The sequence below is a fragment of the Sander lucioperca genome, chromosome 17 (genome assembly GCF_008315115.2).
Source record: "Sander lucioperca isolate FBNREF2018 chromosome 17, SLUC_FBN_1.2, whole genome shotgun sequence".
NCBI lineage: Eukaryota > Metazoa > Chordata > Actinopteri > Perciformes > Percidae > Sander > Sander lucioperca.
The window spans coordinates 12849211-12861854 of record NC_050189.1 but is presented as its reverse complement, the minus strand read 5'-3'; the positions used below and the strand labels follow the sequence as shown (position 1 = coordinate 12861854).

The 12644-nt window shown below is 39.7% G+C and overlaps 1 protein-coding gene across 1 annotated transcript; it reads right to left on the bottom strand.

Annotated features, from left to right (window-relative positions):
* Nucleotides 1–3624: 3624 nt before the first annotated feature.
* LOC116063678 (butyrophilin subfamily 3 member A2-like) lies at nucleotides 3625–12481 on the bottom strand. The gene is made up of 6 exons (XM_035994017.1): nucleotides 12253–12481; nucleotides 8805–9155; nucleotides 6919–7138; nucleotides 6759–6823; nucleotides 6519–6638; nucleotides 3625–4621 (listed from the first exon to the last, which is right to left on the bottom strand). Exons 1-6 carry the CDS (start codon nucleotides 12299–12301, stop codon nucleotides 4032–4034), a joined length of 1395 nt encoding a protein of 464 aa, XP_035849910.1. The 5' UTR covers nucleotides 12302–12481; the 3' UTR covers nucleotides 3625–4031.
* Nucleotides 12482–12644: the final 163 nt, after the last annotated feature.

Here is a 12644-nt window from a genome sequence, read left to right as displayed (position 1 = left end):
CAGAGAACACAGTTTCTGCGGCATGTTACAGAACTTTTTTTTTTTTTACAGTATTTTATACAGTAAACCCATTTTTCAATTAAAACAAAAAGTATATCACAACTTGGATGGTGAACATCTTGTACACTGCAATTCGTGCAAGTACTACAATATTGAATGTCTGTCTATTAGGCACTTGTAGAACAATACAGTAGTCCAACTGCAAAAGGCCAAAGAACAAAGAAAACTAAATGAAAAGCACATGACGGTACACTAAAAAAATATATCGTGAAACCACAAAATTGAACATCAACATTCACTCTAAACTGGGTCATATTCTCTACAACCGGTTTGATCGCCTCGGTAGAAACGCGCGTGCAATTTTGAGTCGTCGCGTGTAAACGATGACAACTGTGTTGTGGTTGTGTTTAACGTTTGCTGCCCGCGTTAACCATTTTGCAACACAAGTGCACCACAGAGTGAAATGTGTTTTAGCGAGTGAGAATGTGTTGAGTTTTGCAAGAAGAGTGATTGATTCGACAAATGGGTTTAGGCCACTGAGCATTTGGTTCAGAGAATGGGGTTTAGTGTTTTAGCAATTTAGAAAATCTGTAACTACTTTAAGGAAATACCTAAACATAAGACGGTAACACTTTACTTGAAGGTATCTACATAATACTGTCATGACAGTCATGACACATGAACCCTAACCCTAACCCTAACCCTAACTTGTCATGACAAAAACCGAATGGCACTCACTAAAAGAAGCGTTAGGTCATAAATGTTTGACTTGTTTATAACGTTTATGACACGTTCAGGACATTTCACTGTTATGTAGATACCTTCAAGTAAAGAGTAACCCATAAGACTTTGCATTCATAGATTTTTTTGGCAACTTTTGGTGTGGCACAACAAGCTGTAAACACTACAAACTTACATACATAGGCTACACATTGTTTCCCATTTTTAATATAAAGATATTTATTAATGTAGCTTTGAAACGAAAAATTAAAAAAAACAAGTCAAGCTCGCCTACATTACCCAGACTCCCATTCAACAACAACCTGAAATGAGAGTGAACTTATTACGTTGTGTCCATGTTTTTGCTACTTTTCCCAGAAGACACAAACACTGAAGCAAAAGACGACCAGATAATTTCCCGATCTGACTCATTACAAGTCATTTTTTTTTATTTTGAAAATAACTTCTTTTAAATATTAAAATTATATCTCAACAAACCTATTCGAAAGGTTTTGAAAATATGGCTGCCGGTGGATAAAAACACACAAGGCAAAAGCAGAAAGAGGTTTTGCATTGTTAGAACTGATCCACCAGGGGGTGCACTTTGTGTGTCATCAGGTGTTGTCTTGTATTGTGTGAATGAAGGGAGCTTTGAAATTCAACAAAGAAAGTGCTTTATTGTATAAGTGTAGAGGACATAAAAGGCAGATTAAAAAGTACAAAAATACAATTCTATTTACATAATTTATACAGAAATTACATTAAGAATATTTAATTACATACAACCCCAGACATCTTATTGTAAAACATTACAATATGCAAAATCTTTTTTTTAAAGGTCCTATATCATTCTCATTCTCCTACTTGTAGGAAAAGGCCGTAACAATCGCTCTTTCTCGAGACGCTTGACACGGTGTCGAGAGCCCTCTTGTCAATCACTCGCGCTCTGACAGCTGAAGAGGATAGAATGCAACGGCTGTAAATTGTTGTTTATCGTTCTTTTCCCCGTTTTCAGACTTCCTGAAGGGATGTGTGTAGCCGGGACACCCTGCAGCGGCCCAGTTTCCAGTAGTTTTTACACTACTAGAACATGTTTACATGCTTTAATGTTCAAAAAACTCATTTTCCAAATGCTGTCTGTCTGAATACACCTGTATTCACCCTCTGTCTGAACACTGTTTTAGCCCCTGTCTATTTAAGCCCCCCTCCTGAAAAAGCCCAGTCTGCCCCGATTGGTCAGCATTTCAGGGTCTTCACAACTGCACTCTATGCACCACCACTGCAGTCGGGGAATAACTGTAACGGCACTGTAGCGACACTTTCTACCTATATATGGTATAGTTGTGACATAACAACCGTACGGAAGTCGTGACGGCTCGTTTAAAGACAGTTTCTGAATACGGGCTGTTACATGTCATTTTAGCTAAATGCTGTGTGCATTTCTCTGTGGGTTGACATTTACGATTTAAGATGCCTTGCCTCGCTGAAATACGTCCGCCAACCTACAAACATTATTCAAACAGCGAAGGTGGCTGACAGCGGAGCTCCGTTCAGTCGCCCACTACAACCACACTACAACCTAACTTACCTGTGGCCAAGCTAGTGTTTATACAACTAGCTTACAACTATTTTGTTTTGAAAGGGAAACAATGTTAAAGTTGTTTGTATGTGTATTCATTCGATTTGAGTTTATTTTACTACTTTGCAGTTTGCAGAAAAAAAAATAGTTTAGATTCTGTAACTGTTTGATGGCTTCTCCTTCATATAACGTTATACAATGTTAATATAATAATAGTTAATAATATAAATCTCCTTCATATAACGTTATACAATGTTAATATAATAATAGTTAATAATATAAATCTCCTTCATATAACGTTATACAATGTTAATATAATAATAGTTAATAATATAAATCTCCTTCATATAACGTTATACAATGTTAATATAATAATAATTAATAATATAATTCTCCTTCATATAACGTTATACAATGTTAATATAATAATAGTTAATAATATAATTCTCCTTCATATAACGTTATACAATGTTAATATAATAATAGTTAATAATATAAATCTCCTTCATATAACGTTATACAATGTTAATATAATAATAGTTAATAATATAATTCTCCTTCATATAACGTTATACAATGTTAATATAATAATAGTTAATAATATAATTCTCCTTCATATAACGTTATACAATGTTAATATAATAATAGTTAATAATATAAATTTCCTTCATATAACGTTATACAATGTTAATATAATAATAGTTAATAATATAAATCTCCTTCATATAACGTTATACAATGTTAATATAATAATAGTTAATAATATAATTCTCCTTCATATAACGTTATACAATGTTAATATAATAATAGTTAATAATATAATTCTCCTTCATATAACGTTATTGTATAATGTTGATGAGCCAAGCAAACCCTTTAGTAATCAACTTTTAGTGAACATGACATTAAAATGTTTTTGTGATATTCTATGTACTCCTGACAGTAGAATAAGCCATTATAAACATATATAAAGGCCCATTATTGTTATTTATTTAAATTAACTTTAAGAAGTTTGATTACATTATATTTTCAATTTGAATGCACAATTGTTTTTTAAATAACAAATAAATAAGAATTCAATACATTACATCTATGTTATTTTGTCTTAGGAAAGTAATGTTTAGTTAGGAAAGTCTGGTGTATTTAGTCTCTTCCACATGGTGGAAGGAAGGTATAAGGTGCAAAAGGTATACAGTTTATTATTAATTTAACAACAGTATCGGATCGGTATCGGGTATCGACAGATACACAAAGCCCTGGCATCGGTATCGGGACTGAAAAAGTCGGATCGGTGCAGCCCTACTGTAATGTTGTAATTTCTTTTTGTTTCATAAAATTGGTATCGAAAGAAGGTATCGTTTAGGAACTGGTGGCAAAGTCACGGTATTGGTATCGGTGTCACATTTTTTGGAACAATACCCAGCCTTAGTGCTCTTAATGCCTACCAGACACTAGAAGACTTAGAACAGACTTTGAAAAGACTCAAGTCTGACACCATCTCACATCTAAAGACAATAATCTCACATCTAATGTTGAAGACTGTCATAATATGTAAAGACTGGGGATGTTGCAGGATCACAGATTTGAAGACTACAACTATACTCGTTTTGAAAAATGTAACCAAGCTAGCTAGCTACCGCTAGCGTTCGCTGGTAACTGAAGGGAAAGTTTGCAAATTTTCTGTTCTGCTGATACTGGAATCACTTTAAAGCTTTTTGGTGCAAGGACGGCATTATTATGGCTCTTCTGTTAAATCTGCCAGGAGTTTGAAGCGGTTATTAGACGGAGGAAACACCGAGGAATGTCGGCGCTGAGGCTTGGCGAATGGAAGAGGCGGTTCACGAGTTTCACTCTTTGAACGGCCGATGCTGGAGAACTTCATCTTCGAAGCGCTGACTGCAGAAGAACTGGTCAAGAAGTTCAAAAGAGCCGGGCTGCTGTTCCTCCGACGGAACCTGTAGACCTGGGGGTCGGGCGACGGATCACTGTTCTGCAGCATAATGCCAGGCTTTGGTGTCTTTTTCTGCGGTACGCGGTCAGATTCTGGAGGACTGCTGTCGGCGAAATCTGCATGACTGTGGAGGAGCATCGGCTGGTCGGGCTGGCAAACAACCGAACTTAGATGAGATTTGTTTTCGCTCTGTAGCTGACGGATTGTATCTTCTTTCTCACGAAGCTTGGTCTTGAGGTCCTCTATTGTCAGCTTCTCAACGACGCAGTCGGCCTTCTCTACCACGACGCAGTGCAGCAGCGAGTGATTCTCAGAGCTGCCACTTGTTGTGCTTTGGTCCGACAACTTTCTTTTCACTGGGAATTTTTGTCCCTCTGTTGTGTGAATACAAAAAAGAAAAAAATGCACCGTTAATATGCACATTAAAAGGTCCCATGACATGGTGCTCTTTGGATGCTTTTATAGACCTTAGTGGTCCCCTAATACTGTATCTGAAGTCTCTTTTATATAGACCTTAGTGGTCCCCTAATACTGTATCTGAAGTCTCTTTTATATAGACCTTAGTGGTCCCCTAATACTGTATCTGAAGTCTCTTTTATATAGACCTTAGTGGTCCCCTAATACTGTATCTGAAGTCTCTTTTATATAGGCCTTAGTGGTCCCCTAATACTGTATCTGAAGTCTCTTTATATAGACCTTAGTGGTCCCCTAATAATGTATCTGAAGTCTCTTTTATATAGACCTTAGTGGTCCCCTAATACTGTATCTGAAGTCTCTTTATATAGACCTTAGTGGTCCCCTAATACTGTATCTGAAGTCTCTTTATATAGTCCTTAGTGGTCCCCTAATACTGTATCTGAAGTCTCTTTATATAGACCTTAGTGGTCCCCTAATACTGTATCTGAAGTCTCTTTCCTGAAATTCAGCCTTGGTGCAGAATTACAGCCACTAGAGTCAGTCCCACAATGAGCTTTCCTTAGGATGTGCCATTTCTGTGTCTGTAGCTATTGAGGAGGAGAGAGAGAGAGAGAGGGGGGGTGGGGGGTGGGTGGCCTTGACCAACTGCCACTTTGCTCGTTTGAAAGCCATGATTCCTCTCTCTCATGGGTGGGCCAAATTCTCTGGGGCGGGCAAAGCAGAAAAAGGGGAGGTAACCTTTCCCCTTATGACCTCATGAGGAGTAAGATTCCAGATCGGCCCATCTGAGCTTTCATTTTCTCAAAGGCAGAGCAGGATACCTAGGGCTCGGTTTACACCTATCACCATTTCTAGCCACTGGGGGACCGTAGGCAGGCTGGGGGAACACATCTTAATGTTAAAAACCTCATAAAGTGAAATTTTCATGCCATGGGACCTTTAATCTTTGACTGAAGGACTATTCCAATTCTGTGCTGTGTCTCGTTTTGTGTCAAGCTCTGCTCTGCTTGTGTCGTCTCTTTCTTTCTTGTTTATTTGTATTTTAAAAAGCCCTTTTTAACACCGAGGACAGGGGACTACAGATTAAAAAAAATAGCCTTTTTGGCTATCTCGGGCATGTAAAATCAGACGTTTAATGAATTTGCACTGTCCCCTCAATATTGACATTGCGATTATTTAACACGATTGCGCATTGTTTTTTTGGAAAGATGTTGCATTTATTCAAGTAAAAATAAAAAAAACTTGAATCAACAACGAAAACACCATGAACTGTGATATTTCCCTTAATACTTTTCTCGTTTGAACATGTTTTTCCCCCCCCATTCATAACACGAGACAAACTAAGTTTACTTGCAAAACCTAAATGTGCAGAATAATCGTTTTTCTCGATTACTTCTCACCCTAGTCAATACCCAAACTAATCTTTAATTAACAGGACTATTCTGGTTTATCATATCTCTCTGGTTTAACCACAGTCTAAAGATCGGTTACAAAAGTGTTGTACTCGCCAAGTTAATCTCTGACAGCTGGGAACACGGTACTTTTAAAACTGAAAAATGATATCAAAGATGTAATATGTTTACTAGCGATCGCGTGCAGTGAATGGTTAATATGCTTTTACGTCAGTTTTGGTGAGCGCAGAGGGAAAATATGGCATTTTAAAAGTAGCCTACATTTACGGTAGCTAGCTAATGGTAGACTACAGAGAATATGTGATATTTTTACGTCCGTTTCGGAGCGACAGAGAGAAAATATTTCAGTCGACACATTTAAGTGGAACCGAAATGAAATTTTTCTAATTGAGGAGTGATTCTGTAGGCCAAATGCAGTACCGTGTCAGTGTTCGTGACTTACCAGATTTTCCACATCTCTTCCACAGACAGACAGCTAACCCACATAATGGAGCCGACAGAAGTAAAACGGTCACTCCGACAGAGGTGGCAGCCGTCAGAAAGCAGGACCGCCCTCCGTCAACTGAAAGGATAATAAACAAGACGCTGACGTGAGTCAATTTTCTGACATATTTTATCAAATATTATAAACGCCACGGTGTTTGGCAATCCAGCCATACAGAGAGTTCCAGCGGCAGTGTACCTGGTATGAAAATCTGCGTTTCCCTGGTCTGGTTGGTCTCCGGCTGGTGAACTCTGCAGGTGACCCTGTGAGGAAAAGACAGGTTTTTTTTAAATAAATTACTAAAAGTGGAACCAAACAGGCCTTTTGTAGAGTCTGAATTTAAGTTTGAAATGTGAACCTGTTGGCAGCAGCGTCCTGGAGAGTCACTCTTCGTGTCACAGTGAAACACCCGCGGGCATCTTCATCATCTCTTTTGGGTTCTTCGGCATTAATGTATTTTCCCTGTTCATCCAGAAAGTTGATCTGCGGCTCCGGCAGCCAGCAGTTGGCCTCACACTGCAGAGTCACGCCTCCGCCCTCAGCTGACGTCACCGAGAGTTTTGGCTCAGAAACGGCAACTATAAAAAAAACAGGAATTACACGACGCGTGACCTTTGTTTCCTTTTTTAAAGATTATCTTTTGGGCATTATTAGGCCTTTATTTGACAGGACAGATGAAGACATGAAAGGGGAGAGAGGGGGAACCACATGCAGCAAAGGGCCGCAGGTCAGAGCCGAACCCGGGCCCGCTGCGCCAAGGAGCAAAACCTCCGCATATGGGCGCCCGCTCTACCAACCGACCTTTGAATGTTCCATCAAACACTCATTACATATTAATGCAATACTTACTAAAGACATTTTATCTCTCTGGCTCAGTGAGATATTAAATCAACATTTAAACATTTGTAGTGTGGACGCAGAACTTCCAAGGGGGTTTCAACCAATCATAATTATAATATACACCTACCACGCCCAGGCATGTTGGAATGGTTATTAATCTCTAACCGTTTTTATTGCCAGGCTTGGTTTATGACACACCTTTCACTCTACCATAGCACCTTATCATGGTCACTGCATCACATGGTCAGTCTATACCAGACCTTTGTAATCACTTCACACATTCTTAACTCTTTACAGTCCTGTGAGTGATTTTTATGTATGTGAGATATATGTGTGTTTGTTGTGTTATGGTTGTCTAAGCCTCTCTCTCTCTCTCTCTCTCTCTCTCGAACTACTGAGGACAAATTATCGTTTAATCAAAGATTAAATTGGAGTTAAAAACAAACATCTGAGAGTTTTCCAAGGAACATTCATTCACTCCTGCAGTACCATGTTTAATTAAAGATTGAACTGGAGCTATGAACAAACATACCTGAGAGTTCTTACGGGTAATCAAATACGACTCAATATAACTGATCCACACCCACAGCGTGTAATTCCATAATCACAGCTCAATGTTCTTTCATCTTGATAAGATGTCCAGTGTAAACATGATACATTTGCCACTACAGTATCATTTTTATTTAATAATCTTTATACAGTGCTTTTGAAAGAACTCATTAAATTGTTTAATCTGCAAAATGTAAATAAATGTGCATAAGCCTAGGCGCATTTTACTCATTTGCTGTTAAAGTAATGGCGCGATCACTTCCCGCTGCCTCAAGATAGCAATATGCCAAGAATGCACCTGAACACACCTCCCTGTAAGAGCAGCGTGCCCATGGGCGCAAAGATGGGCGCAAAGATGGGCGCAAAGATGGGCGCAGGTGCGTTTGCTATTTAAACGACGCGGGCGCTGGACAGGAAACTGACAACTGCGTCGGTCTTAAACTAGCAAAGACACTCGCGTCAGGCTTTGCGCTGCGCCGGGTGCGAGATAGGGCCCTGAATGTTTTATCAGCCTAGTGAAGAACGATCCCTGTCTAAACACTAGGACCACACCGGGATTGGGGCCTAACTGCCGTTAATATTTGTTTTTTTCAGAGTTGAACCAGCAGACGAATGGCTAAACAAATGAATTAACGGGCCCTCAGGCTATACTGTAGATGTTTTATTTTCTAAATCTCCAGGCAACCAGGGTTGTCCTCAAAGAGCATCAGCCTGATATAATTAATAACAATTACCACAGTGTGCTTTTCAGTGGTGGAATGTACTCTTACTCAAGTACAAATTTGTCTGACAGCTTTGGTTACTTCTCAGACGACGGGTTTTCATCCCCAGATGAATAAACTTGACTTGACGTACCCACATCAAGCTCCACTGCTGTAACGTCGCGGGGGCCGTCGCTCCACAGCCTCTTGCATCGGTACTTCCCTGCATCGGACGGCCGCACGTTGGCGATCCTTAACGAGAAGTTTCCGTTCTTCTGCTCTTTTGCGATGAGGCTCGTCCTGTACCAGAAGGCCGGATGCTTCTCCTCATTAATCTCGTAGCCACCCCGGTACAAGAAGACCACGTAGGGATGCAGGCCTTGCTTGGACCACTCCACTGTCGGAACGTCGGCGCTGGCGGGGATGCTGAAGTTGCACGGCAGAAGGACAACGCCGCCAGCAAAGGCCAGGACCATCTCCGCTGGATCATCCACCGAGGATTCTCCTGGGGAGACACAGAGATAAAGAAGTTCAAGACATACTTTACACATTGGGTTATTGTGTTATAGAGGGGAGCTGTTTCCAGTATCTAGCCTACCATAAAAATTTGTCTCAACAAAGACTGACCGTATGGATCAACAACGGAAGTACATTTCCAGGATAAAGCCGAATGTCAGGCTTTGCCCCTCCCGTCCTACTGTCTGTGTGTTGCCATTCTCAAATTCCCTTCATTTCAGGAGACAACAACAACAACAACCTAACTAGCAAGCTATACGCTGAAAATGGCAAGTTTTGAAGACAATTTGGATCGTGCAACAACGCCGGCCTGCTTGGTTCTTTTGGGGAATGATTGTAAAGATTTACAAAGAATACATTTCCTTTCTAACTGGGACGTGAAGAAGGATAAAATAAGATCTGGAATCCCAGGCACTCAGGCCTCAGATTCGGATTCCAATTGCCTTACACTTTAACCCATCCCTCTTAACCCTTGCGTTGTCCTTCGGGTCACCGGGACCCGAAGCTCAACGCCAGGCCAATACAAAACGCCAAATAAACTGGACGGGTCCCGGTGACCCGAAGGACAACACAAGGCTTAAGCGTATTCGTTTTGATGATCACTTAACCGGTGGACTGAAATAAATTACTGGGACGTTAATAATAAAGTTAACACTTCTTTAGTAACAGCACTTTAAAATATATACAAATACACATTCTGGCCAAACATGCGGGCCTTAACTGTGACTCCTCGTGTCCACCAAGTTATGAGCAGATGTTCCAACAAAACAAGTTCCTTTCCGGAGACTATTTTGCAGAGCCACCGTCGCTGCATCCGGAACTTGTGATTGGTTTAAAGAAATGCACACAATCCAGAGCCTTTTATTCTCCTATCCCAGAATACAGCTGTGGTGTAGCCAGTACAACACTGATGAAGGTAGGATTCATCACAGGGCTGTTTAGTTTAGATTAGTTGTGTATTTAATAAACCTGGCTGTTGGAATAGTACAACTCTGAGACATTTCAAAGAGTTAGGATTTCCCCGCAGCCTTCAGGCTAAAGACTCTTTGGTTGAACCAGTCACAACTCAAAGACAACTTCATTTTAGGTGGTCAAATGTTCTGAAATTCTCCTCTAGAAAAGACAAAATTCATTTAACAACAAGAAGCACACACATACTTGAAATGTATCTTGCATCATACTAGTATTTCAGGCTGCACATTTCTATTAGTACTAAGTCATTGCTTATATTGTTGTGCTATCTTTCTGTATATCTCCTTCACATCTACACACTTCAACTCCAAATTACGTAACACCTACGCAGTTGGACTTTCCTGACTCTGAACTGGGCTGACAGGGGTGTAGAAGCGTGTTTAACTGTTTGTGTGATAAGACTCACCCTGGCACCATGGTGCACGCATGTATCAACAAAAACAACAATTCCAAACTGGGGTGAAAATGTGACAAGGAAGTAGGACTGGGCAAGATATCAATATTATATTGACATCAATATATGAGGCCAGATATGGTCTTACATTTTGGATATTGTAATATCATGACGTGACATAAGTGTTGTCTTTTCCTGGTTTTACAGGCTGTAAAACAGTAAACTGATGTCATTTTCTGAACTTACCAGACTGTTCTAGCCGTTTCATTATTTGCCTTTACCTACTTAGTCATTACATCCACATTATTGGTGATTATTTATCAAAACTCTCATTGTGTTAACATTTTATGAAAGCACCAATAGTCAACCCTACAATATCGCCGCAATATCGACATTGTTGTATTTGGTCAAAAGTAGGGTTGGGTACCGAAACCTGGTGCTAATATGGCACCGGTGCCTTAACAACCGGTCTACCGGACCGAATAGTAACGTGGATATCGGTGCCTTATTTCGGTACTACTGAAATGCCAACGCTGCCCTCTGATGCTCCGAAACGGACGTTAGCGGCAACAGAAGCATCGCTGCATGTGCGCCGACTGTCTTTTTGTGCTCCTTTTTAAAATATATACAGAGGTTTCTGCATGTTAACAGGACGTTTTCCCTCGCCGCCGTCGCACCAAATGCTTGTTCAGGTGGGACTTGTCGGGTCTTAACTTCTGGTATGATTTGACACTATAAATGAAATGAAATGGTATCAATAGTGATTCAGCCATTTCTTTGGCTAATGATAATGGGAGGCACCACCTAACGGCATCCACACTCCTGAGAAACACCAGCCGGCTTCTTTCCATGGAAGACAGTTTTCTAGGAATGCTTTAAAAGGCCATAAAAATTCCACTGTTTAGTTGGTTAGGCTATATTTTCAGACTAGCTGGAGCATTTTCTGACATTTTAGAGACCAAACAACTTATCCATTCATCCAGAAAATAATCAACAATGAAAATAACCGTTACTTGCAGCCCTAATATGAACTATTAACTAACGATTATTGTCATTTTTGGATTATTTTAATAAAAATTCCATTAATCAATTGATTGATTGGTTTGTAAAAAATGAGTTTGTTTTGTCCAACCAACAAAGTCAAGTACACAAGTTCCTTAACACTCTTGAGTAAATATACTGTTACATTCCACATGTGATTTCTAACAATTTTTCAATGAGGCATGCATTTTTAAATTCACGTGCAGCCTATTTAACACTAAACTAGCATTTAAAATGACAAAAATAGTGAGACAGTTTGTTTTGTCCAACCAACAGACTCAAATCAAGTAGCCCTACCTCACATTTCATTTGTACATAATTTGAGTAAAAGTAGGCCTACTTAGTTACATTCCACCACTGATTTCTACACATTTATATTAGCCGTACAATGTCAGCTACAATGGCAACGTACGGCGTACATTCACGTGCAGCCTTTTAAAGACTAAACTAGCATTTTAAATGACATTAATTCATTGTTTGGTTTGTAAAATAAAAGTGACAAATGTGTTTGTTTTGTCCAACCAACAGACTCAAGTTGAGTACTGTACCTCACATGTGTACACAGTTTGAGTAAATGTACTTAGTTACATTCCACCACGCACTTATACACATTTACAGTATATTAGCCTGTTAAAGACTACCGTTGCATTTAAAATGACGACATAAACTTCTTACATACCGGAACAACTTGGCAGCAGAGCGGCGAGTAGAAACAGACGATAATACATCACCAAAACATTAAAACTGGGGTTTTCTGTTTGCTGGAAGAATTAATAACATGAAAAGTTTGAGTAAAATAATCCAGCCGGTCAGCAGCAGAGCAGCTGAGTCAAACTGTGTAGCGAAAAACAGAGAACTTCCCATTTGGGCTTGACTTGATGGTACGTTCAGTATCACTGGGAAAAGCCAGTGACGCACTGACTACGTTTACATGCACATGCATAGGCGTCGATTTCGGTGGGGACGGTGGAGACACGTACCTACCAGATTTCGTCATGAGAAATGTTGTGATGATTGTATGTGGGGGAGACAAGAAATGCACTATATTTAAGAATCAAGCAACAAGTGTAT

Coding starts and splice junctions, on each gene's coding strand:
- LOC116063678 (XM_035994017.1), bottom strand. CDS start 12,301: ATGTATTATCGTCTGTTTCTACTCGCCGCTCTGCTGCCAAGTTGTTCC. Junction 9,156..12,252: donor TCTGCTGCCAAGTTGTTCCG/GTATGTAAGAAG, acceptor GTGTCTCCCCAG/GAGAATCCTCGGTGGATGAT. Junction 7,139..8,804: donor AGCAGTGGAGCTTGATGTGG/GTACGTCAAGTC, acceptor TTTTTTTTATAG/TTGCCGTTTCTGAGCCAAAA.